The sequence below is a fragment of the Artibeus jamaicensis genome, unplaced genomic scaffold (genome assembly GCF_021234435.1).
Source record: "Artibeus jamaicensis isolate MK-2021 breed Jamaican fruit bat unplaced genomic scaffold, CSHL_Jam_final contig_3126, whole genome shotgun sequence".
NCBI lineage: Eukaryota > Metazoa > Chordata > Mammalia > Chiroptera > Phyllostomidae > Artibeus > Artibeus jamaicensis.
The window spans coordinates 20227749-20254128 of NW_026521723.1; the positions used below are offsets into that span (position 1 = coordinate 20227749).

The 26380-nt window shown below is 56.2% G+C and overlaps 1 protein-coding gene across 2 annotated transcripts in view; it reads right to left on the reverse strand.

Annotated features, from left to right (window-relative positions):
- ADCY5 (adenylate cyclase 5) overlaps positions 1–26380 on the reverse strand; it is a 144595-nt gene that overhangs the window by 27378 nt on the left and 90837 nt on the right. For both annotated transcript variants that reach the window (XM_053663036.1, XM_037132305.2), the window contains exons 4-12: positions 18684–18795; positions 16947–17074; positions 14937–15095; positions 13989–14130; positions 11951–12091; positions 5758–5780; positions 4696–4840; positions 3377–3474; positions 156–243 (exon numbers count right to left, since the gene is read on the reverse strand). In XM_053663036.1, the coding sequence (XP_053519011.1) occupies positions 156–243; positions 3377–3474; positions 4696–4840; positions 5758–5780; positions 11951–12091; positions 13989–14130; positions 14937–15095; positions 16947–17074; positions 18684–18795 (1036 nt within the window). The remainder of the gene's footprint in view (positions 1–155; positions 244–3376; positions 3475–4695; positions 4841–5757; positions 5781–11950; positions 12092–13988; positions 14131–14936; positions 15096–16946; positions 17075–18683; positions 18796–26380) is intronic.

Here is a 26380-nt window from a genome sequence, read left to right on the forward strand (position 1 = left end):
CTTGCTGCCAATGCCAGTCGAGAGTTGTAACCCAGCATGCACCCCTGATCCCAAGCAGGGTCACTGGCTGCTGCTAGGGCCCCTCTCAGTGGGCTGGGAAGGAGGAGAAGACAGGGACAAGGAAGGGGGTGGGCTCAGGTGTCAGCTAGACTCACCTTCACGCAGGAGTAGATCACGGACACAAATACCACCAAGGTCAGCAGCACAAAACAGGTCAGGTAGAAACTCAACATGAACACGGAGCTGGAAGAAGAGAGGGGGTGGGGAATTCTGGGTGGAGCCGGTGGAAATGACAGGGATGGGAGTGAGGTGACATCCAGGTAGCGGGGTGACAGCTGTTCCCAGACCTGACCCTGTAAGCAGGCTGCAAGTGTCTGTCCTCATAGTTCCCGGGGGCTGGGGCTCGGAGAGCCCCTGGAAGGAAGCAGAAGTTGCTCTGTTTCCTCTGCTCCCACTGCCCAAGCTTTTCTAGCCTCTGACTCACTCAGGAGGGCTCAACGACCTCGCAAATTGGTTCAGGACCCCGCTCCATGACAGCCTGGCCCCTGCCCTTTCCACCCGCGTGTGCCTTCCTGGGGGAGCAGCAGCCCACAGGACAACGGATGGAGAACCGGATGCAACGTGCTCAGCATTTTGCTTCATTCTCACTATCCACTGGCTCTCTTCATTTAGCTTGGAAGGACCCACTGAAAAAGTCACTTGTTTATTCCCTCCAGAATAGCCACTGACGGCCTGCTTGATAAGCAACTATGAAGGCTAAAAACTGATTTGATAAACAGCCATCATTTATAGCAGTGCATCTGTCAGCAGGTCAGCCAGTCACTCTGAGATATAGCAGTCACACGTCCCCTGGGAAGGCAGAGTCCCTAAACCCTGTCCCCTCCCCACTGTCAGGCCCCACACATCCTGCTCAGTTTCTGCTCCCCTACTTCCAGCCAGTTCAAAAGAAAAAAAAAACCCCACGTATCTCCCACTGCCCCTCTCTTCAGAGGCAGAGCACAGGTGGTCTTAACGTACATCATGGGCCAGAATCCTTGGACAAAAGAGCTTCTGGTGACTTTCCTGCCGGTACCTCGCACTGGCCCTCCCGGGGCAGAGGCTGGCTGGGACCAGTGCACCCCACCGGACCACAGGAGGCCACAGAAATCCCTCCTCTCTCAGGGAGGGGGGGTGGCCTCGAGATGCCAGGTGCTCTTGGCAGGTTAAAGGCAAACGAAGGACTTGAGAAGGCAGGGGGCACGGCTAGGGAGGCAATCAAATGGGGCCTTTGTTCCGGGCTCCCCCAGAAGCCAGTACTTAGCTGCCTTAGACAAATAGAACAAGGGGAGAGAACTCGCTTGAGACCTTTAAAAAAAAGAAAGACCTTTAGAGCAGCTTTTAAGCTCTCCTACGGAGAGGAGGGCCAGAGAGTGACCTCGTCGGTGCCTTCACAATTGGAGCTGTGTGGCCTGAGGAGGGAGTGAAGCTGCTGGAGGCAGAGCGGGGCAGTGGGGTAACTCAGCCCTCGAGCCACGCTGCAGAAAAAGAGAAGGGGTATGGAGGGAAGATCATGCACCCACACCAAGGGCACTTTTATTGGCAATCGGACAGAAGGTCCTTACTTATGCCCGTGGCCCCACTTTGGTTCAGACAGAGTAGGGTCCTCTGTCCTTAAGAACCCCTGGTCCCACCAGCTCTGCAAGGCCTCTGCACAGAGCAACGGGCACCAGCCATGTGACCAGGGGCAGCTGGCTGCTGGGGTATGGTGTCCGGACAGAGTCACAGCAGATAAAAGGTAGGAGCCAGCTCTTCAACAGTAAGTGCCATGAAAAATAGAAGGTGTTGAGAAATAAGACATGTCAACATCACGTACCTCCTGACATGACACACCAAAAGGACACGTCACTTCTGTGGGACTCTTGTCAAAAAGCATAACCTCAACCACTCATGAGAAAACATCAAACATCAAACTTCTCCCCACCAAATGGACAGACAGTCTACACACCAACTGGCCAGCACTCGTCCAAAGTGCCAAGGCCACAAAAGACAAGTGAAGGCTGAGAGGGGATCACGAATGGTGGGGACTCAGGAGATGCAACCGCTAGATGCAAGGTGGGGGCCCAGCACTGGCCCGTGGACCACAGGGAGGCCATCTGGGGCGATGCTGGTGAAATTAGGGCATGGCCTGTGGAGTAGTAGGAGGACCACCCGAGTATTAACTCTCCGGGTTTGACTGTTCTACTTGGGTTATGTAAGTGGCCACCATTAGAGAGACTGGATGAAGGATATAAAGACACTCTCTGCAATACTTTTTTGACTTTTCTATAAATCTACAATTATTTCAGAATGAAAACCAGAAGGTATTGGGGCGAGGACACTCCTGGATGAAGGTAGACTTCCAGGACATCACCAAATGCACCCTGTGGGCCCTGCGTCGACTCCGGCCGTGGATAAACTGAGAGTAGAAGATGTGCTGGAAATCTGAGCGTGGGCTTGGCATTGGACGGCTTTGGATGGAGGGTAAGGCAAGGTGGTGAAGAAGGAAAACCCCCTTAACAGGGGTATATGTTGAGGTTTTGGGGGACAAAATGTCCTTGTGTCTAACATTAGCTTTAAAGAAAAACAGAAAGAAAATAAAAATATCAAAATTGTTATATCTGGGGGATGGGTATTAGTTACATCAATTACTTTTCTATATGTGTGAAATGCTGCATAATAAAAAGTTAAAAAGGTGTCTCATATACATGTAGGCACAGCCACAGTACATATATGTGCATGCATATACACACAGACACACGCGGAGCAGTTATGTTTCCTGACTAAGCGTGACCCGACTGCAAATGACTAACAACCGCAGCAGTTGCCAGAACCGCTGCGCACTCAGAGCGGTCCTCTGGGAAGCCACAGGACTCTCTCAGAGACACAGCCGGTCCTCAACAGAGTTCAGGAGCATCCGTTTGAGAAAGCCTTCAGAACCTAAAATCCATTCTTCAAAATTTCCAGAGTAGCAAAAAACCCTCTATCGGTTGAAGAAGTATTGATTTTTTTTGCAAGAACCAAAGGTGACGCAGAAGCAAGCCTGGTGAAGACTTTGGGTGATTCGAAGGGCCCAGTGGTGTGGATTCAAAAGGGATGATGAGCTGATGCGGTGACAAGGAGCTTCCCACACAGCCTGGTGGCACCCAGAGAGGAGTGTCCAGCCTGGCACGAGCACATGGCCTCCCTGTCACAGAGGGGCCAGACTCCCAGCTTCCTGGTCCCACTGAGGACACACTCGGAAACTTCTCTGTTGAGCAAGTTCAGCCCAGATTCCTGCCTCTGTCCCACTTCATGACCTCCCTCATACCCCCGCAGTCCCTGTAGCCAGAGGGGGGACCCCAGGAGGAAGGGTACTTACTGGGGCACGATGGTGATCTGGACAAAGCAGATGAAGAGGAAGACGAGCGAGGCACAGGCCACGTAGGCACCGAATCGGTCATCCACCTGCTTGGAGTACTGAGAGGACATGGGCAGAGTGAGGGGGCAAAGACAGCAGCCAGTCTGCTCCAGCCCTTCTATCCCGGACACACTCGGGGCAGCCTGCTCCCAGGATGTGGAAGACCCGAGAACCAGTGCTAGCCTTAGGCCTCGAGACACCAGTCCGAACTGCCATAAGGAGATGTTTGCGGGAAGGGAGCTGAGCTGGGTCAAACCAGAAAGTTGCTGCAGACCAGATCACCATGAGAGTGATTCATAAGGATCATGGCTAAATCCCCGAGCACCGTCTGCATGCATCATTGTGCACCTCACAAGCACCCCAGGAAGTAGGCACAGGACCACTGCTGTTTCTGCTTGAGAGATGAGTAAGCTGGGGCTCAGAGAGCTCACAAGACCTGTCCACAATCACACAGCTCATCTCCAAGGTCTTGACCCCCAGCCCCAGCTCCTCCCACAACACCGACCAGCCGTAGAGCAGAGGCTGGGCTGGCACAGAGCCACCTCGAAAAGACGGTCCATGCCAGCTGCATAACTACTGGTAAACAGCCTAAGTTCCCTTCCATGACTTTTCTTCCTGATTAGGTTTGCTTCCCTCGATGATGACACAGGGTCACTGAGCCCATTTTAACCGAACACCAGGGAGACCCTGTGACACGGAACAAAGATGCCGAACCAGGGGGACTGGTTCTGGCTCTGTCGCTACTCCACTGGGTGGCACATCTACTACAGCAACCACTCTGAGTTTTAGCTCTCTCAGTCACAATTCAGGAAGACAGGACCAAGAGATTTTGACTGCCCCTTCCAATTCTAACACTTGGAGGGTCAGGGTAGCTAGGTGGTCCATTGCTAATGATAACAATAATAATAGCACGCAAAAATAATACAAATAGCAACTAACATTCACTGAACATATGCTATGTGGCAGGCGCTGTTTTATGTGTTTTACAGGTGTGGACTTGTCTAATCCTCACTATGACCCTTTGAGGTATGTGTGCTAAACATCTCCATTTTCCAGTGAAGGAAACTGAGGCACAAGGAGGTTAAGATTTATCCCTTCCAGACCAGGAGGGCTCCCTGAAACCTCCACGCCCTGGGTAGGGCGGCATCAGAGCTGGGGAAACAGAGGTGACAAGAAGGGGTCTTCCAACAGTGTCGGGCGGGAAGGAGTGACTGCCGCCTGGGTTCCCTCCCGCGGGCCCTGGCTCTGCCCCGAGCCTCCTTCCGCCCAGGGTGCTGTACCTTCTTCTCTAAGTCAGGCTCCCTGAAGGTTAGGAGGAACTTGCGAACATGCTCCGATCGCAGCCTGTCAATGCTCCTGGCATCAATGGCGCGGCCCAGAAATTCATCCACTTCATCCTCAGGGTTTGCACTTTCCTGGGCGTTCCTAGGAGCAAGAGGCACAGATTCCAGACAGGCTGACCACCAGGGGGCGCCTACACAGGGTCGCTCTACCCTGTGCACAGAGGACTCAGGAGAGGCCCTGCACCAGCCCAAGAACAGCCCTCATAAGGGGTAAGGAAGCTGAGACTGAGGCCAGGACGGCCAGGAGCCCAAGGCCCCCTCTCTAACAACGGCACGCATGTGCATAGAAAACCACCTAAGTCTCAGACCTGCGGTTGATGGATTACTACATCATCATAATAATGAGTTATTATGGGAGGTTTAATTGTTTTCTCCCCACAGGTAACAGTCTCTGCTCTATTCTCCGGCCGTAGCATCATCCAGAAACAAAGGCTGAGACCAGGAGGGGAGACTTCAGCTGCAGGGCCTGTGACCCGCCTGGTCGCTTTAACCTGGCTCAGGCTCCCTGGGAGGCAGGTTTTATGAGCTTTGGGTGCTGAACTAAAAAACATATTTATTAGGGTGAAGCCCAGTCCTTGAGTGGAGTTTCTGACAGTCCCTGAGAACTGGGAAGCGGAGAAGGAGGACATTCCCTCAGGGCACTGGGATGCGGCAGGTGCTGTGTGTGACCACTGTGCAAGGTCTGCACTTTTTTGAGTTGCATGCATATGCACACACATACATGTGCGCACACACATGCACATGCAGAGTGCATGTGCCCGTGGTTGTGTGTGTGCATGGAGTGGAGGTTATGTACGGGAAATGCCGGGGCCCGGCCTCTGCACTGGCGGCCTGCGCTCCTGGACCACCCATCCCTCGGCTGCCACGGGCTCCAGACCCTGTCAGTCAGGACTGCGCGCGGGCTCCTTGCCCTTGGGGTGTGGGGAGACAAAGCTACGGGGCAGATCTGAAGCTGTGCCCCAGGCCTGGGAGCAGGAATAATGGAGGCGCGTTACTCACTTGTCCTTGGGGTCTTCGAAGCCCTACAAGAGACGAGAAAGGAGAGGAGTATGAGAAGAGAGGATATGGAAGCTTCCAAAGCTGGGCCCGTGGGAGGGGGCGGCTCATGCCCCTCTACAGTTCACCAAGGAGCCTGAACATGAGGGGGAGTCGTCACCCCTCCCTGCCTCCCTCCTTCCCTCCCTTTCTTCTTTCCATCTTTCATTCTTTCCTTCAGTGAATACAGCTGGGTTCTTCCTATGGGACACGCTCTGGGCTAGACGCTGGGAGTGCACTGTGCTTTCATTTTATCCATTGGCAAAACCCATGTGTCTAAGTTCTTCCTGTCCCCATACCTAGTTCCTTGTCATTTTCCCCAAACCTCCCCTCCCCTGCTGTCCAGGCCCTGGGCTTGAAGGGTCCTCCCCCAGTTCTGCCACTTACTCATAGGAGAAATCTCTAAGCTGATCAGTCCTCACACATGTGCACACACACATACACTCACACACTCACCCCCCCTCCCACTGAGCACATATAAAATCTCCTACAAGGGACTCCTAGTCAAGATGGAGGCGTAGGTAAACACCCTTAATTCCTCACACAAACATGGCAAAAATTTCAATTAGACTACAAAACAACTGTCACCCAGAATCGTCAGAAAATCGAGTGTATGGAAGTCCAACAACCAGGGAATTAAAGAAACCACATTCATCCTGCTGGGTAGGAGGGGCAGAGACATGTGGAGGGGCACTGATTGGAGATGTGGGATGGGAGGTCCCAATCCCACAAGCAGTGGATAAAAATCGGGAGGGACACCTCGGGAGCAAGAGATCCCAGCCCCACGCCAGACCACCCAGCCCGGGTTCCAGTGCCAGGAAGATAAGTCCCCATAACGTCTGACTGTAAAATCCAGCAGGGTTTGTGGTGGCAGAAGAAACTGCACGATTCTTAGGGGTCTCCCCTTACAGGGACTGCAACAGACTTAGGATTTCCATGCAAACTCACTCCCTCTGGGCTTCAGCACCGGGCAGCAGCTGGAAAGGCAGCAGTGGCATACGGGGAGACACTGAAATGTCTGGCATCAGGGTGAGTGCCAGGGGACAGCTTCCTCCAGGACAAAACTCCAGAAGCCAGGCAGAGGCACTGTCCCCTTTCCGAGCGCTACCACACACAGAGACTCAAAATGGCAACGCCGTATCAGAGACTCCATCAACCTGCTTCCCACGGGTTGCCTCGCCCTGGCGATTAGCTAAGGTTCCACCTCATTCAACTTACCAGTGCCCCTTTCTCCGACAGGCCACACTGCTAAGACAGGCAGTCAAAGCAGCTCCACCTAATACACAGAAACGAACACAGGGAGGCTGCCAAAGTGAGGAGACAAAGAAACATGGTCCGAATGAAAGAACAGATCAAAGCTGAATAAAAAGAGCTGAACAAAATGGAAATAAGCAATCTACCAGATGCAGAATTCAAAATACTGGCTAACAGGATGCTCAAAGAACTCACTGGGTACTTCATCAGCATAAAAAAGACCCAGGCAGAAATGAAGTTTACACTAATGAAATAAAGAAAAAATTACAGGGAACCAACAGTGGAGTGAAGCTGAGACTCAAATCAATGATTTGGAACATAAGGAAGAAAAAAACATTTTATTACAACAGCAAGAAGGAAAAAGAGTCCAAAAAAAAAAAACAAGGATAGGGTAAGGAGCCACTGGGACAACTTCAAATGTACCAACATCTGAATCATAGGGGTGCCAGAAGGAGAAGAGAAAGAGCAAGAAATCGGAAACTTCCCTAATTTGGTGAAGGATTAGACATGCAAGTCTAGGAAGCACAGCGAGTCCCAAACAAGATGGACCCAAACAGGACCACACCAAGATGCATTATAATTAAAATGCCAAAGGTTAAAGATAAAGAGAGAGTCTTAAAGCAGCAAGACTAAAGCAGAGAGTTACCTACAAAGGAGTTCCCATAAGACTATCAGCTGATTTCTCAAAATAAACTTTGCATGCTGAAAGGGGCTGGAAAGAAGTAACAAAGTGGTGAAAGGCAAGGACCTACATCCAGGATTGCTCTATCCAGCAGAGCTTTCATTTAGAATGGAATGGCAGATAAAGTGCTTCCCAGACAAGGTAAAGCTCAAGAAATTCATCATTACCAAGCCAGTATTACATGAAATGTTAAAGGGAATTATTTAAGAAAAAGAAGATCAAAACTATGAGCACTAAAGTGGCAATAAATTCACAACTATCACCAATCGAATCTAAAAAACAAACTAAGCAAAAAAGCAGAACAGAATCATAGATAGAATCATAGACGTGGAGCTTATGTGAAGGGTTATCAGTTGAAGGGGAGGGGGGAGAATGGGGAAAAGGTGCATTAGGAAGTACAAATTGGTAGGTACAGAACAGAACAGGAAGATGTTCAGAAAGTATAGGAAATGGAGAGGCCAAAGAACTCATATGTACGACCATGGACATGAACGGGGGTGGGGAACGCTGGTGGGAATAAGTACCAAGCAGAGGCGGGGAAAGAGAGAAAAATTGGAACAACTGTAGTAGCACAGTCAATAAAATAGATTTTTAAAAAATAAATAAAATCTCTCAGGAGTTCACAAGTTCTGACTTAAGAAAATTAAACTCTGGTTACCCACAGCAGCTTCTGGGGGCCAGTGTGCTCCTGGAAGGCCGGAGCGGGTTGGGGACCCAGCAGTGAGGACCCCGCCGGCCCCCAGGGTGACTGCTGTTCTGATGCTCCCACACGCTGGGCTGGGTGGGAGTGGGAAAGCCCTTTACTGGGTGCCAAACTCAAAGTCCTGACCCAAGTTAATCTGCGAAGTCCACGGTGTGGAGGAATGGAGGGAGGGTTCCCGGAAACAGGAGGGCAGTGGGGGAGGCGACAAGCTGCCCCAGGACAGGCAGGTTCCAGTGAGGCTCAGGTTGCCGGGACGCAGCCAGAAGACGCCTCTCACCTCTGCGGCCTAGCAGGGAGCACACTGCGGGGCAGACGAGGAGGCAGGCGCATGCTGGGTAAACCCAAACCCCAGTGAACACACCCCTCTTCATTCCGTGGCTGAAAATACCCAAAGCAGGATTTACGCTGGTCCCCCTGAGCCAGCGCTGCTGGGCACTAAGAGTGACATGGCATCGAGGGGCTCTGTCTCTGTGCTACCCTCACGCCTTTGGCGGAGGGCTCCCGGAGGCCTCGGCAGCCTCTGGCGGCACATCCAGCTGTGGGCTCCGAGCTCCTCCCAGGCTGCCTGGCAGCTGCCTCCCATCCTCGGAGAACCCCCAGGCCTTCCATCCAGGCTGCAAGACCCAGCCCACTTCACTGCCCCAGCCCCAGGCTGGAGGAGTTGGTGACGCTCGAGTGACAGACAGCTCCGTCTGGTGCAGGCCCCTGCTGGATATCCAGGGACCCCCGGAGCATGAATGTGAGTGGGCAGCAGGGCCTGGCCAGGCCAGCTCCCTGTGGAACACGAAGAGACCCGTGAATCCCAGCCCAGGGCCGGCAATGACATTGCTCCGGGGCTGCGAGAGACTGAGCTTCACTACGCCCATGCTGCTCTCGAAAGGTCAAAATTATTCCTGACACGTTTCCAATAAGCCTGTTTCTCACTGTCTAGGGCTCCTTCGGTCGTCTGCTGGGGCTGCTGTCTGGGCCGGGCCCACCCAGAGCACACTTGGGGCCGTGCTGGTGTGGAGAGGTAGGCACTGCATGGGGCGGAGACCCGACCCGTCAGAAAACCCGTTGGTCCGTAAACTGGTGCAGACAGGCTTTACGAACACCGTCCGGCAGACTGTGTTCAAAGTCTCACGACCAGCTCACTAGATCGAGCACCACGGTGCTGAGCCGGGACAGGGGGCCCTCAGATGGGTCTCCCTGGCTTGTGCCTCAGCACTTCTGGGGAGCTGCTCAGCCCAGGGATTCGTGTGGCTCCCGATTCCTCCCCTTCAGACCTAAAGTGAAAGCAGAGGTCATGGCTGTCCACGCCGAGGCACAACCTCGAGTTTGCAGCACTGCTGCGTGACGCTGCTCGTCAGATTCTCAGGAGTCATTCTACACTTACCCTGTCCACCTTATTTGCTGATGCTAAATTAGGGGCATTATAACAACTCTCGTGCCTGGACATATACCAGCATGGCCATGGCTATGTTTTAAAAGCTGACTAAAAGTTGGGAAAAGATTTAAAGAAATAACCCCCTGAGCACAAGTGAGCACCTTTCTGCTCTCAGCCCCTGCTGCATCCGATGCTCACCCCCACCCCGCACCCAGGCCGTCTACAGCGGCAGTTGGGGCCGAAGCTCTCCTCTGGCCACTGGTGCGCTGGAGGATGGCGCGACCTCTCCGGTCCCCCGCCCAGACACTGCCTGGTTATCCCAGGGCGCCAGGAGTGGGTACTTGGATGCTGGCCCCGTGGGTGACTCTGCCCAGCCGGGATGGGGGAGGCCGTTGACACCCTGAAGGAGCCTAGCCTGCAGCTAGTCTCCCCGAGATAGCCCGTGGCCAGATCCAGCCCTCGAACTAACTCTTCCAAGTTCCGTGTCTTAACACTGAGTAACATGCCTGCCAAACTGATGTTTATTGTCCAAACTGCCTCTGAGGCTCTGATACAACCAAAGATCCCACTTATACCAAATATCACTAAAGAACAAAATTTCCACAGATTTTAAACAGAAAGTAGCCCCAGGCGCCTTTCCTGCCGGCTGGTGGCTCCTCCTCTCACCTTGTTCCTCCCTCTCATCTCCTCGGTCCCCGTGCTCCATCATGTCCTGCACCCCCACCCCCACTTACCCTCTTCCTGTCTTCCCGCTCCACTGTTCCTCTCTTTCTTCCTGCAGGAATGAGAGCCTCACTCTTTCCACCCTGCTCTCGGTCTCTCCCTCTCTGGACTGCCCTGGTCTTGTGGGCACAGAGTCTCTAGAAGATCACTAAAGGGCTGGGGTGAGAACAAGGAGGGTCCACCAACAGCTCTTCCCTCTTGGGAGGGCCCTTGAGGGAAGGAGGGGGGTGGCTGGAGCCCCGGGCAACACTGTGGAAGTCCAAGTTCAAAGCTCAGGAGTAAGGCTGGGCCTCTCCCACTCTGCTCCCTCATAACCGTGGTGTCCTACAAGTCGATTCTTTACCGTAAAAAATAAAGTGGAGGTCTTGACCCAATTCATTGTTTTTCCTATACACTTTCCTTAAACCTTTGTCATCTGCTACTTGCGAGCCGGCAAGGAACAGACAGACTGCTTGGGTCCGCAGCTGTCTCCTCCGTCAGGTCCCTGGCTCGGTCCCCTGAATGCCCATGGAGTCTGCCTCTCACCCCGACAGCTGCAACTGAAACCCGGTCTGATCCGCAGACCCCAGCGAGGGGCCCTAGTGTGTGCACCCCACTCGTGCCTGCACCCTGCTCCATGGGAGGTGCATGGCCACACACCGACCCCTGCACCCTCGCTCCTCACCCGGCCCCCTCAGCAGGGCGGCGGTCCTGCCTGGAAGCCAGGCTGCCCTTAAGCTCTCCGAAGAAAGGGGAAAAAAAGCTGCTGTCCCTGACTCTTGTCATCCCTCTTCTTCCTGCCTCCCAATTCCTTTCTATTATCACTGAGACCTGGGCAACACATTCTGAATTAGCTCATCCCTCCTGCATGCAGGGACACTGGGTATCTGTCCCCTGAGGCAGGCCGGGTCCCGTGAGATGGGGGTAGCACCCTACCTCAGCCTCCGCTCACTCAATCCGCATGCACCCGCCAGCCAGCTGGAGTCGGCAGGTGTGTTTCTCAGCACCGTGGGCAAAGGCGACCATCATTTGGCACTTGCCAAAAAGTACTGGTATGGTTTCTGAACACCTGAGTCAACTGCCTGGCGAATGCCACAGGTGCTGGAAGACACGTCTGACCAGCTAATGCCCACCCAGCTCCCCAGGGCCTCACCCTGGGTCCGGCCAGCTGGGCCTGCTTCCAGCCTGCACCAGGGAGGAAGGGGCATCACCACTCTGCTGCAAAGCCAAATTCAGCATGCCAGGAGACGGTGGAGCTCACGGGGAGAGCCTGGGACCAGCAGTCAGGCACTCTGGCTCCTAGTCCAAAGTTGGGGTGAGCCCACTTCGGGTGGCTTCTCTGTGGCCGTCCTGATTCCCTCGGCAGCACCAGAAGCCTGGCCCAGCCCTCACACCCCCAGAAGGCCACCCCCGAGGGTGCAGCCCACACACTGCCCTGCCAGGCACTCACCATCCGCTTCATCTCCTTGGACACCTGGTTGCCGCCCAGGTGGTTGTAGAAGGGGCGCTCGGCCCCCCAGTGCGGTGGGTTGTGCCCGATGGAGTTGGTTCTCTGGCGATTCATCTTGGCAATCATGGCCTTCTCTTCTTTCTGGGAGAGCAACACAAATGCATCAACCTGTGGCCAGGGCCACCAGATGGGCCCCAGTGTGGAGTTTCTCATTCCTCCCAGGTGCCTGGCCAGATGCCCAAGGGTTAAGGCAGCTGCTCTTCTCTTCTCTGCACAGCCTGGAGCCCAGAAGTCTGCCAAGATCCTAGAGCTCACCCAGGAAAGCATCCTAATCCCCCCAGACTCCCCAGCACTAGCCCTGGCTGGTCCAGGTCGGGGCGGCAGAACGAGACAATGAGGCGGGTCCTGTGAGAAAGCAATGCGCCCGGGAACATCTGTTCCTCACATGGAACTCTGAGGGGTGGGCAGAGCCTGGGTCTGTAAATGCCCAGGTGACAGAGGGAGAGAAAACCTGGATTTTCCCTCAACTCCACTCAACTTACAGGCACGTCCTAGCAGAGCGGGCAGCAGGGCCGGCCCTGCTGCCCAGAAAGCAGCCGCCACAGGTCTGGGTCACTGGAAGAGGAAAGGCAAGGGCTGGCGTGCATGGTGCAGAGCACAGCAGGGCCTCAGCCAGCCACCCACGTGCCGGCCATGATCCTCTACCCATCTGTCTACGCACCCCTCCAAACAGGCTCCCCTGAAGGTTTGGAGAGCCCCCGAAAAGCCCTGAGGCAGCCTCGCCACAGCTCTCTCCCCAAGCCTGGGAAGGGAGTGTGCAGGATTAGGGGTGCGGCCAGAAGCGGGCACAGACTGTTTCAGGGGACACTGCTGGGGGCAGGGGGCGCTGTCTGTGCATCTGTCTCTTTCCATTTCATCCTTTCTGGGCCACCTGTCAAGCTGGAAGAACCCAGACCCAGAGAACCCAGGGTATGGGGCGGGCGGGGGGCGCTGCTGGAGGCCTTGTGAAGAGGCAGAGAGGAAGGATGGGGCCGAGGGCCTGGAACGGTTTGGGTTCATTTCTACTCTAGCCAAACCACAAGCAAATGTTTCAACGTGTCGATGAAGCCACTAGGAGCTCTCTCCAAAGTGCCCTGCTTCCTCTCGTCCTCTTCCTGGTGTCTGTGAGGGGCCTGATACAGCGCCCCAGAGGCCCCTGCAGCCCGGGGCCATGTCCTGGGTACCCTGCTGAGCGAGCCTGCCCTCTGATGTCCCCTCCTGGCGTGGGCATCTGCCCCCAAGACACCAGCCTCCCTTTAAAAACCTACTTTTGCTCCCATCCAAGACTCCCTGAACTTCTCTCACAGCTTAATTATGTCTTTAGTCTGACTTCTTAGGGGCAAAAAAGGGAAGCTTTTCTCTGTTAGAGGACTCTGACTAAGAGATAAATTCAACTAAAAGATTCATAAGTAAAAGGCATTTTAATCTAGGGAGAAACAGAAAGTGTTCTCATCATTCACTTTAAAAATTAAGAACTTGGAGCATGACACTATTAGAAATAGAACACTGCAGTCTGCTGATAATTCAGTTTCACGTTTTGGTAAGTGTGGGCTGAGACAAAAGGGAGACGGAGAAAGAGACTAGAAAGTGAAAGAAAAGACTGAGGTTCAGGAAACAGATACACAAGTACAGGCGGGGGGAGAAAGGGAGAAAGGACAGGCTCTGCTTAGCTCAGGCAACAGAAAAGGAGTGCGGGGAGCGAGACGCAGATCTCCCTGAGGCTTCCTCTCCAGCTCCGGACCTTCTGATGCGCTGTTGCTACCTGACCTGAGGCCTGTGCATTTTTGCAACAGAAGCCAATTGAAAACATTCCCTCTTTGCCATCAGCCTGTGCAGGGCTCCCGTAGCTTTGATGTCCTTCCCAAGATGCAGGGACTGCGACTGCATAAGGAATGCATGAACTGAGTGGAGGAGAGAAGGCAGCGAAAGGCCAAGACACACTCCTCCCAAAAGACTGAAGCCACCAAGCCTCCCGGCCCCCTGCCCCCTGCCCCCGAACCCGCTTCTGGGTGCAGCGCAGGATGAGGAAGGTCTCGATGCTGTGCTCCTTGAGGTAGGCGTTGCGCTCGCCCCCACAGCCCGGCTCCACCTCGTAGTCGCCGTTCAGGTAGTTGAGTGTGGCCTTGGTGATGTGGATGCGCCTGCAGGTGGGGAGGGAGGCGGGAATCTGAACTCAGAACTGAGCTGCTATGCAGAACTCAACTGCAACCACACAGCACAGTTTAAAGTCTGCCTCAAAGGCTGACCCCAACCTTGATCCCCACCTCTACGTCCTGTGTCCCTCCAATGTCATCGAAACGCCCCAGGCAGGGCCTGCCCAGCCCGTGTCCACCATGACCGCACTGCCTCACATCCGTGACGTGTCATTATCACAGTACCGTGCATCACTAGCCTGCCAGGGGACACGGCCTGCCGTCTCAAACTTTGCAAACCTGCTCAGGAGCCCACAGTGGCTCCCACTGTCAGCTGCCTGGCCGTCGTCATGTCCTTCTTAACACAGGCTTCTCACGCCTGTCCCTAAAAGGCCGTCTGCTCTACCTCTGTTCTTCGGAACACTGTGTTTTCCTCCCGTGTCTGCCCTCGCCCCATCCCTCAGCCCGATACCGTCCAGCCCCACCAGCCTCGTCCGTCCAGCCCTGTCCGCCCTCCAGGCCAGCTCACGTGCCACCTCTTTTCTGTCCTGGGGACCCCAGAAGTTATCTGTGGTTCCCCTCACTCTAGAACTCTACCCTGCCCACTGTATCTTGGTTAAGGTGACCTGATGCATTCTGCAACTTGCCATATGTCGTGTAAGTAATTTGTCACGTCGAAGAATTTCTGCTTAAAGTCTACCAACCCCAGGATTCCGAGCCTCTCCCCCCTGCTCACCCAGCCCTGGCCCTCACAGCTGCCCTAAGTGGGCCTGGGCGGCAGGACGAGTCTGCGCCCGGCCCTCGCCCTCACTCACCCAGCCTTGCCTCCGGCCTCCATGTGGTTGGCCAGCGTGACGTCGTTAGACCAGACGTCGAACTGCCACTTCCTGAGACCAAGGACACCGCAGTGTACTCGCCCGCTGTGAATTCCCACGCGCATGTTCACGTTCACCCCCGTCACCTCCCGGACCAACCTGGGGATGGAGCAGGGGTGAGGCTGGAAGGCAGGGGGTCAGGGGCTGTCAGAAGATGCAGGGTCAAAGAGTCATTTGTCTCCGGGCCAGCCCAAACCCAGCCTGATACATTCCAATCTGCAGGGCGGGGTGGGGGCCGGGAGGGAGCTCAGGGGCTGTGACCTGTGAGAGGTGCTGCTTCCTGGCATGGTCACAAGGTGGCGCAGTAGCTCACACTAAACCCTAGGCCTCGCAGCTTCCCCTCTCTGGGGCACCTGGGGCCATGGCTACCCTCAGTCAATTAAATTGTGTTCCGAAAATGCAAATGAACACTAGTGCCAGATTGAGCCAGACAGGGAATTTACAGCCAGTACAAACCCCATTCATATAATGCTCTCAGATTGATCCACAAGGCTGGAGAACAGAGACGGGTGGGTAAAAGAAGACACACACGTCTGCTCAGGAAAGAAAGGGAGCCGGGGCAGGGCCAGGGGACTAGGTGTCCTCGGCGCGCCAGCAGGCCGCTCCAGTCCCTGCTACTGCACTGGGTACCCAGAGGCCCCCAGGAGGTGGGCCTTCTGTGGGAAGGGGAGGAGGATAGAAGCTACACATCTCCAGATAGGTGTCTGGCTCCCAGGGTCGGCGAAAGCGGGCACAGTGTGCACATTTTAGGGACCTGGACCTCCCTGACACCCTGGGGAAAGCCCACTCAGCCAGCTGTGGCCGGCAGTCTGGCCATGAGAACTCCGGCCCACCCCACAAGGGAGAGGCTGAGACGCACCCCAGGGTGGCTTTATGTCATCCGGGACCAACCAACTCTGCAAATACTTGATGACTGGAGCCATTCCTTCCGTCCACAATGCCTCTAGCAACTTGGTTAGGTTGATGGTATCTCATTCCACCTTCCTGGCTTAACTCCAGGGCCACCTCCTTTAGGAAGCCCCTGCAGGTCCTCTCAGTGGAATCCGTGGCTGCCTCCGTGACACCTCCCACCACCGTTTGCCTCCCTTTCCTGGTGGTGTACACTTGGCACGCCTGCTGTGAGGGCAGTGGAGTCCCAGCCTCTCTCCCTCACCAGACCCCATGCTTCTGGGCGAGGGACCCACTGGCTAGCCCGGGCCCGTGGGGGCACTCGGCAAACGCCGCCCAATGGGACCGAACCAAACCAGCCACTTCCCGGCCTGCCACTCTGGCCTCTGCCTCCGCCCAGACACCTAACGCTCAAAGTTACTGAACCTGGATGCAACCTCTGACCTGGCCCTGGACGACATTTAAGCTTGGGTTGTCCGTGACTTTTAATGACCAGGGCTCCTTCTATGGCAACAATGCTCAAGAGTTGGCCCACATCCTTTTCCCTGAACTCCCAGGAAGAACAAGTTTTCCCAAAAGGGGGACACCTGTGTCTGCCTCCCCCTGCCTCGGCGCGTCACCCTGGAGAGCTGTCTGGCCATGAGCCCAGCCTTGCCCGCCTGGGAAGAGGCGGGGCTGGGGGCTCCTCTCTGGCTGAGCGATGGCGAGAGGACATGAGAGACCGCGGTGCGGGGCCATGCAGCCTGCTGCGGCTCGTCCTGCACTGCTGCAGAGGTGGAACCACACCTCCCGCCGAGCCCTCAGCTTCCCAGGCTGCTGTGGGGGAAGGGAGCCCAGGAGAAGGCTCGACACCTGCAGGTGCAAACCAACCCTCCCATGAGGCCGGATGGTCCTGGGGAGATGGCTCCGCCCCACTGTTTCCCTCCTCCAGTCGTCCAACCAGGTTGCCAGCCAGGCCGTCGCTTGGGCTGTGGACCAGTCCCCCTGCAGAAAGGCAGGCCCCCCGGAGACAGGACAGCAGTCCTGGAGATGGACAGTCTCCCCCTGGGGACCGGCACTTACGAGATGGCCTCAATCATGTCCATGCCCATCTCCACGCAGCAGTGGGCGTGGTCGGCCCTCGCTTCAGGCAGCCCCGAGACGCAGTAATAACAATCCCCCAGGATCTTAATACGTAAACAGTGATTCTCCTGGAAAGCAAATTAATTAAAAAAATTAAAAAATAGCAGGACAGTGAAGTGGGAGGGTAAAAAACTGGAAGCAAACAGATTCACTCCGTGCCTGGAATAACTTGCCTTTTAGGGCAGTGAGCACAGACCCAGAGCCCCCCCCCCCCCGCATCCCACGGCGGGGGGCCCGTCCCAGGGCAGGCGCACCCGAAGCCTCGGGGCGCAGAGGACAGGCTGGGCAGCCCTGAAGGGAGCATTCCAGCCTCCCCCAGTCCAGGGCAGCAAATTGGGCAGCCCGGCCGGTCAGCGTGAGGAAGGCCTCAGGCTCAGCGGAGTGTCCCCCTCCCCACCACGCCCCCCAGAGCAGGCCTTGACTCTTGGCCTAAGGTTCTGATTAGTCACCATGTATGACTAGAATGAAGAAGAAATGAGATTTAACCACAACTTTGCCTGACCCTCTGCCTGAGTTTTTATCAAAGAGTTCCACTCAATAAATAAAATCTTAAAAACAGAAAAAGAAAAGCCCTGACTGGTGTGGCTCAGTGGGTTGACCATCACCTGCAAAGCGGAAGGTTGCTGGTTCAGTCCCGGTCAGGGCACGCGCCTGAGTTGCGGGTTCTGTACCCGTCTGGGGCACGTGTGAGAAGCAACCAATCGATGTCTCTCTCTCTCACACCATGTTTCTCACCCTCTCTTTCTCCCTCCCTTCCCCTCTCTAAAAATAAATAAATAAAATCTTTAAAAAAAGAGTCTGCTCAACCTAAGGTACCCACAGGGCTGAAGTGCCAGCCACAATAACACTAACAGCTCAGCAGAGTCACCTGGCAAGCCACTCTGGAACTGGGACTGAGATGGAAGGCCATTAATCACCCCTCTGAGCCGCCCCGGGAAGTCCATTTATGAAGCTGGACACCAAGACTCATGTGAGGCTCGCCCACGCCCAAGTGCCAGGCATGACCTGCTCCCCTCGGCCTCGTTCCGTGGCGAAACAATCGGCAGGGTGTGGCCCAGCACTAGGGCACTCGGCCAAGTGCCGGGCCACGGCAGTGGGTGGCCCCTGAGAGGCAGTGGCTCCACAGGGGCCCGGAGCAGCACCCCAAGCCACAAAAGCTGGGGAACGAGGACGAGTGAAGGAAGTACCACCCACCCCTGCCTGCCCCGGGGTGCTGATTCCACTTTGTCCCAAGGTTGAAGAGTCCTCTCTAGCTGTCTGCAGACCACTCCGGCCAGCCTCATCAGGACAGAGGCTCTATGGCACCTAAGTTGCCCCCCTGAAGAGAAATTCCTCAGGGGTCCGGGCAGTGCTGCCTGCAGGCCTCACCACCCACCCCCTTGTATGGAGGGAGGCTCACTTACCTGCTCCCTCAGACCCGTGACTCTGAGAAAGCATCTCCAGCTGAGTGTGTGGCCAGGGCAGATACAGGGTAGGAGGGCACACAGCCACGGTCACCAGCCGCCGGTCCCCAGTGGCAGGCGCTGCCCCGCAGGGCACGCCCTGGCACAGTGCCTGTCCCTGTGGTCCATCGAGTCCCTGACCGTAGCCACCCTCCCCCAGGCAGCCCAGATCCGGCCACCCTGCTGGCCCTGGCTCAGGCACTGGGTGCCCGAGGGCACGGGCAGGGTGACTCACCGCAGCCAGCTTGTCGAAGCGGGCGAAGAGCTCGTTGAGGGTCATGACCAGCTCTTGGGCGGTGCACTGCGATGCCAGGCTGGTGAAGCCCTCGATGTCAGCAAACAGGATGCTGGGGACACAGGTGGAGGAAGACCCCATTGAGGGTGGAAGTTCAGGGGGAAGCAGCCAGGCTCGCCCTTGGCCGTAGGAGAGCTGCCAGCCAGCACGAGTCCCAGGAAGCTCCCCACGGCTGCTGGGAAGGGCACAGAGGCCCCAGCCTCGGAGCCCGGAGAAGGCCGCCCTCACCTTGCTGACACCTCCAGTCCTGCTTTCTGTATTCTCCCTGCCACCCAGGGGGACGGGGGCTGGGGGCGGGGGCACAGGAGGTCTGGGAGGGTGTGCCTGCCTGAGTTTACTACAGACAGGGGCCTGGCCCCCAATTCTCCCGCACCCCTGGATCAGCCTGTGCTTGACTGCGGAGTTGTCCCCTCAAGGTGGCTGGGCCTGAGGACGGGAGCCTTTGATTCCTCTATTCTGGAGAGTGTTTCAGGGCCTAATGGCAGCCGCACTTCATACACAAGGGAATCTCTGTCCCAAAGAAATCCTCTAGAAGGGGCAGACTAAAGGAGGCCCAGGGCAGAGAGAGGAAGACACAGCCAAGAAGCACCTCTGGAAGGCCCCCAACTTGCCCACCAGCTCCTCTGGTGTCACTCCTAAGCACCCATCAAATGCACCAGCTGGTCCCTGCGTTGCACACTGTGGATCTTTTATGTTTCTGAAGATCTTGTTTCCAAGATTGAAACATCTTCCTTTTGTTTCATAACAGACACCCGGAGGGGAGGCCCCAGGGCCAGCATGTGTAAGGGCCCCTAGCATTTCCTTCCTGCAGCAGACACGAAAACATATGGACTCTCCCGTACTGAGTTGCGGCCGGAGCCCCAGGGCTGGCCGCGTCCCTGTCACAGAAGCCAGAGGCAGCGGCACACCTGGCCCCCCGGGCCCAGCGGCGGCCAGGGCTCCTTCCACCAGGCCGCGGGCTCCTGAGGCTCCAGGGCTGACAGTCCCACTTTAAAGTGACAATGTAGAACTAAACATATTTTGTCATTTCGTTCTGAAAGTGTGCGGGCGCATTAAGCATGTCTTTTTATTCCGATGTTTGACATCTGGGGCCTTACTCACCCCGGGGAGCCTGTCTCTCCCGGGCTAGGCAGTTCCTAGCGGCATCAACAAGTCACCTCACAGTCTAGAGTCCCTGCCCCCCCACAGGCTCTCACACCCAGGCCACTGGTCCCCTGCCCTAATCACCCCAGGGACAGGTGGCCGCAAACCCGGGACACAGTCCTAAGCCTGCTAACCGTGTCTCACCTGCTCCTTCCCCCAGTGAAGGCTCTTGCCCACGTTCTCCCCCCCACTCTGCTTCCTGCCTACCCCCGATGCTTCCCGGCCTGGCGGCCCACAGCACGCTGGCCCTCACCTCTTCAGAACTGTAACAGACTATCTTTCTGATGGAAATCATCTCCTGGACTCACCACACCTGAATGATAAAACCTACATTCTAAACCAGTTGGACACTGTTCTAAGCACTTCATGTTAACTCATTTAAGCCTCGCAACCACCCCGAGACTAGTCCCCTGCTCTTCCAGATGAGACAACTGAGGCACAGAGAGGCTGAGTCACCTGCCCAAAGCCACACAGGCAAACTGACACCAGAACCCAGGAGTTCGACCGATAAATATCACGCTGCCTGTTGGCCTACGGTCACCTTAAGTGAATACAGTCATGGTTCTACGCTCTGGCACTGTATCTGAGGCTGATGGAGGTGAGGGACAGGTGAGCTGCTGCAGGTAGGCGGGTACAGGACTCCACCGGAAGGGCACGGGCGCAGCAGCTGCTTGCCAGCTCACGTGGAGGGACCCCTGCCAGGGAATTCGTCTCAAGCCTGGGTCAGCGAGACAACTGCAGGAGGAAAGCCACAGGGAGTGAGGAAATGCGGGGATGTGACAAGAGAGGAGACAAATGAGGGGAAAGAAAAAAGGTGGGGAGCAGGAGGAACAGAGAAGAGAGACACGGTCCCTTCAGGCCACAGGACTCCGGACATCAGAGGAGCTGCTCCCGGCCAGGCCCCCCACCCCCTGCTCAGAAGATGAAAGGCAGCCGTGAGTCACCACAAAGCTTTGATGCCTGGTGTCTGACAGGCAGCGGGGCTCAGTGCCTGCCCCGGGGAGTCTCCAGCCTCCCGCACTCTGGGTGCAAAAGGAGTGAGTGAGTTGCTGCAGCCAGGCCCCCCACCCGCTGTGACACTGACCTGGGCTCCCTACGTGTGGCCCCCATCCTGGCTCCTGCCCCACTCCCCCCAGGAGGAAAGAAAAGTCTCTCTTAGCCTGTGAGAAGCGCCATTACATAGTTGTTCTGGAAATCCTTAACTCTCAGGAAAGCAAAGCCAAGTCAAGCTGAGGGCAAAATTGGCTGCTCCAGGGTCAAGTAGCACAGCCAGCTGACCTCACTATTTCAAAGGCAAAGCCAATGACACCAGGACCAGCAGCGGTTCCACTCTGGGCCCCGGGCTGGCGAGATCCCAGAAGGGAGGGGGTCAGTCTCCAGACTTGACAGAGGCAGGACAAGAATGGGAAGGAGCCGCTCTGGGAAGTGTGGGGCGAATGGGTGTGAGCCACGGGCACCGGTCCAAGGTCACCTAGCCACTCGGGCAGGACAGATAGGTGTCTGCCTGCCCCATAGGGACGAGGACAGGCTTGGACCATTGTCCTTCTCCACAGGTGGCCTCGCTGGGCCACAGAGAACACTCTTCTCCGCTGTAGCTCTCATCCTGCTGGGCTGGTGGTTTTCAGAGCTGGTGCCTGTCGGACCATCTGGGGGCTTTTATAAGGAGTGGTCCAGAGCCCCACCCCCAGAGAGTCGAACATGGTTGGCCTGGGGTGGGGCTCTGCCATCAATTGCTTTTTGCTTTTTATCTGAAGCATCCGTGGTGATGCTGATGTCCATCCGGGGTTGAGAACCACTGCACTAGTTCACACGGTACCTTGTCAGGGTGGCTTCCAGCACCTGTGGGAACCCCAGCCCCTCCCAGCTGTACTCCCCCCACACCCTGTACCTGTCGACATTTAATATGCCACTTAGGTCGCTGTGGTTATCTATCATTATGCTCCTGTCTGTCTCTCCCTATTAGAATGTAAACTCCTGTAAGGAGGGAGTTTGGTCCATTCCATTAACTGCTACATCCCAGCGCAAGGCCTGGCACAGAGAGTAAATGTCCAATAAAATTTACAGCTGAGTGACTGACTGACTGAGGACGGGTCTTGTCCACTTGCCTTCTGCTCTGTCTGTCCCCACCCCCACCACATACACCACCCCCGTCACCTAGCACAACACCCAGGACACAGCGAGTGTCCGTGCGTCACGTCCCCAGGCCTGCGGGAACAAAGGACCACACACTGGGGGGCTGAAAACACCTCATTCCCTCCCAGGTCTGGCATGAGAAGTCGGAACCAGGGTGTGCGCGGGGCCACGCCCCTCTGAGACTCTGGGCCGAACCCTCCCTTGCAGCTTCCTGGTGGTGGCTGGCTTGGCACCTTGGCTTGCAGCTGCTTTACCCTAATCCCGGCCTCTGTCGTCACAGGGCATTTTCCTCTCTGTATCAGGACCAGTCACATTGGATTAGGGGCCCACCCTTGTCCAGCATGACCCCCTCTTAACTTGACTTCATCTGCAAAGACACCATTTCCAAATAAGGTCGCATTCACAGATACCAGGATTTAGAACCTCAACATATCATTTAGAGGGACAAAATTCAACCTACAGTAGTGCCTCATATATTTTGGCTGAATGGAAGAGAATGTTCATAGTTTCAAAGCAACTAAGAAGCAGAACCGGAACTCCAGTAGCTCTTGCTTCTACCCCACTGGGCCTCTCGGAGCCCCAAGCATACCGCCTAAGACTCGGGTCCGCAGAGCCCCGGCCGGCACCCAGGAGACACCCCGCAGTATTCGTGCAACAAACGGTGGGACGGCAAGAGAGGCCACAGTCAGCTTCCTGGTTCTGTCCCGAGAGATGCTGGGAACGTCGGTGAGGGTCTCCAGGCAGCTTAGAAAGCCTGACCCGTCCTCCGACTCCTGGGATTTACTCTTCCCTGGCCCCCACCGGGGACCTGCAATAGCTGCAGAGGAGCCAGGGAGGGGTGGGCTGCTGTGGCTCCCTTCCTTCGGGTGATAGGACAGGGCAACCAGCCAGTCCGGGAGGAGGGGGCTCAAATCAGGGCTTCTAACCTGCATGGAAGCTTGGATGGGGCCCTGGAGAGCCCAATGCTGAACCCCTGCAGCCTCTCCTACACGTTTACGGAAACGCTGCCACCCCCACATTTCCCCACCTCCCGTCAGAGGCAGGTCGCACTTCTCTGCTGTCCTAGAGAGGATTCTGCTCAGTGACTGTCACTCCTGGAGGCTCCTGTTTCACCAGGTTTACCCAAAGGCAGACTGGCTGCTCCGCTGGCCAACATTTCGTGGTCTGCTCCCTGGTGATTCTGAAGGCCTTTGTACAACCAGCCCGGGGCCCAGGCATGCCATAAGGTGCTAATTCATCGATTAGCTCCCACTCGAGAGCTCATGTTGGGAACGTGGCCGGGCCCTAAATGGCGCCGCCGCACAGAAGCCGGCAGGCCCACTCTGGCTGTGCGCGCGTCCCTAATCGACTGCCATCCATCACGCGTGGCTGCCTGCATCCCACTCCAGAGGCAAGAGTGGACAGGCGCTCCATCCCCATTACCACGGCAGGCCCCTCAGCTATCTGTCAAAGCTTCGGCTCAGCTTTGCCGCACGCGTTTCTGGCTAAGCGCATTTCCTCATGGTTGCTCCCACTTGCTGCCAACAGGCCCTGTGACTTGATGAAGCGGACCCTGTTCCCATGCGAAAGCCACACGGAGCAGCACCCCTGAACACCCAGGGGGGAGTTCGCCTAGTGGTCAGGCAGCTGACATTGCTGAGGGCCTGCTCCTCTGACCTCCTGCATCCCTTGGCATTGCTCAGAGAGGGAACTCGAGAAATGCCAGGAGCAAACCTTCGGTTAAGGTGGGCCTCGGAGGAGCCAGGGCCTGGGGAAACAGGTCACAGGGGGAGTAAGAAGGAGGGATGGCAAGGTATCAGCCCAGCTCCCAGGACACTGGGCCCCCCCCAGTGCAGCCTGTGGAGGCCTTGCTGTAGGCCAAGAGTCTGCTCTGGACCAAGAGAGCTGCCCACTCCAGTGTGCCCTCCATCTGCTCCAACCACACAACCTGGGGAGCCTCTTGGGTCTGGTCTATCCATTGCCCTTGTAAGATAAAGAAGGAGCGATGGTCACTCACATGTACTAGGTGGGCAGCACAATCAGGTGTGGTCTTACCAACACCTGGCTCAGAACAGCCACTCACGACTGGGTGTTTTCCAAGGGGTGGTGGAAAAATGACCACAGTGAAGCAGTGAACTAGGAGCAGTCAGAGACCCATCTGAAGACAAAGCTGGGAGAGGCAAAGGGAGCTGGCCAATGAGAGGATGCTAAACACCGATGTCAGCCCAGGCTCCTCCAACGGGGAGAAGCTGCCCTGAGCCGGCCAGGCCCTCTCCACTCCCACAGACGGGACACCTTCCTTCAGAAGGTGGCTTGACCAGCAGGGCCCAGCCCAGGGTGTCTGGGGTTAATGTACATCCTGAGACCGGTGCTGCCAGCCTCAGTGCCTCCCGGAGACCCGTCCATCTTGTTTCTGACCACAAACCCTGCCCCCACCACCCAGCCAATGCACCGCCCTACAGACTGGCTGTTATGGAGCGTGGCCAGGGCTGGGGAAGTGTCTCTCAAAGGAGAAACCCGCTAAGGGAGAAGGGCACTGCACGGGGACCAGGCAACCGTCCGGCCTCGTGGGGCTGAGAGTACATGCCTTTCGGGTTTTTTTGGTCTATGCTGCTCTTATTTTTCAATGTTTCTACGAAGAGCATACACCCTTTATATAACATAATAAAAATGTTTGTTTTTAAAAGGTTGGCAACAAATCACATTCTTCCCCTGAGGCCCGACTGCAACTCTTCCATGTTCACAATGTTTTCTTCCACTCGCCCGGCCCGGACTAAGCCTTCTTACGTCTGAATTCTTACTAGGATCTGAATCATGCGTCTCAGCTGGTTCCAGTGGCTTCAGAGACAAAGCCTGACACGGTCAGTGGGTCAGCGCCTCTTCGCCCTGAGTCTTCCTCTCGTCCTGTGTCCCCCCGCCTCCCCGCTGACCGCAGGGAGCCCACACAATACGTCCTTGCCAGCGGCTGGCTCGGCTGCCCTGGGTCCCCACTGTGTGCGGCAGGACCCGCGCAGGTTTGCTGTCAGGGCCAAGCCCAGGCAAGGACAGGAAGAAATTGGGAACCTCGTGCACGGTTGGTGAGAAGGTGAAATGGTGAGTCACCATGGGAAAGAAAACAGTATGGGGCTTCTTTAAAGAAATTTTTTTAAGTGACCCCTGATGGAGCGATTTCACTTCTCCCTGTGTACCCGAGAGAACCGGAAACAGGGCCTCGGAGAGACGTCTGTACACCCACACTCGTGGAGCGTTACCAGTAAGAGTCAGAGGGGGAAGCAGCCCAGGGGCACATCGATCCACGCGTGGCTGAGCACCGTGTGGCGTTTACACACGGTGGAATATGATTCGGCCTTAAAGGAACATCAGACATATGCTCCAACGTGGGTGAACTCCGAAGCTGACACTGCGTCAGTGGAGAAAGAAGCCAGACACGAAGGGCGGGCACCGCGTGACTGCGAGTGTGAGAGGGGGCGACCGCAGCCTGGCCGCGGACCAGACGCCGAGCCGCCGGGGGGCGCTGTGAACGCGCCCAACGCCGTGGAACCGCGCGCTTCGGGTGGTTAAAATGCAAACTGGGCGTCATGTCTATTTTACAAGTAAAATAGATTAATTGTAATTAATTAGAAGACCCAACCCCTTTAACACCCCCCTGCCCCCATGGGGCAGGCGCGAGTTCAGGCCGCGGCCCCGCAGCACCGGCGCGGCCCCTCCTCACTGGTGGGCGCCGCGAGTTCCCTAAGGGGCAGGCGCGGCGTCTTTTCCGTCTACTCCTAGTCTCGCTTTGGCACACGGACCATCTCAGTAAGTGCCTGTGGAATGAATGATAATATAAAGGCCATTTATATCTATAATTGGTATGAGTACAGAGTTGAGAATACTTTTCTTCCTATCAGGTTGGAGACAGGAATGTCAGGCGTTGACGGACCGCGCCCCCTGCGGCCGGTCGGCCAGGGCCAGGGTGGCAGGTGAGCGCGCCCCTCTCCGCCCAAAGGGTGCATGACCCACTCGGGGCTGACTCTGAGCACCACGGACACGGTGGCGAGGTCATTGTAATTCAGAACCACGAGGTAGCTGAGCCAGACGGCTGAGCGACCTGGGGATGCAGCCAAGTCCTTGAAGGAGACAGGAGAGGAGATAATAACCTTACACGGGGAAGTCGGGGGAGACTGGGAAGCGGGGGAGGGGAGGCAGGGCAGCGCTCCCGAGACCTTGCCACAGCCTTGTCTACAGTGAAGGGAAGTAACTCGTTTCCACACCTGAGCCAACAGCCCAGCCCCTCTGCTGGCCCCTGGCTCCAGCCCCACAGAGCTCTCGAGTCCCTGAGAATGAGCCTCTGATTCAGGCCAGTGTGCCCGGTCTCCATCCCCATGGTCTCCACCCCGCAG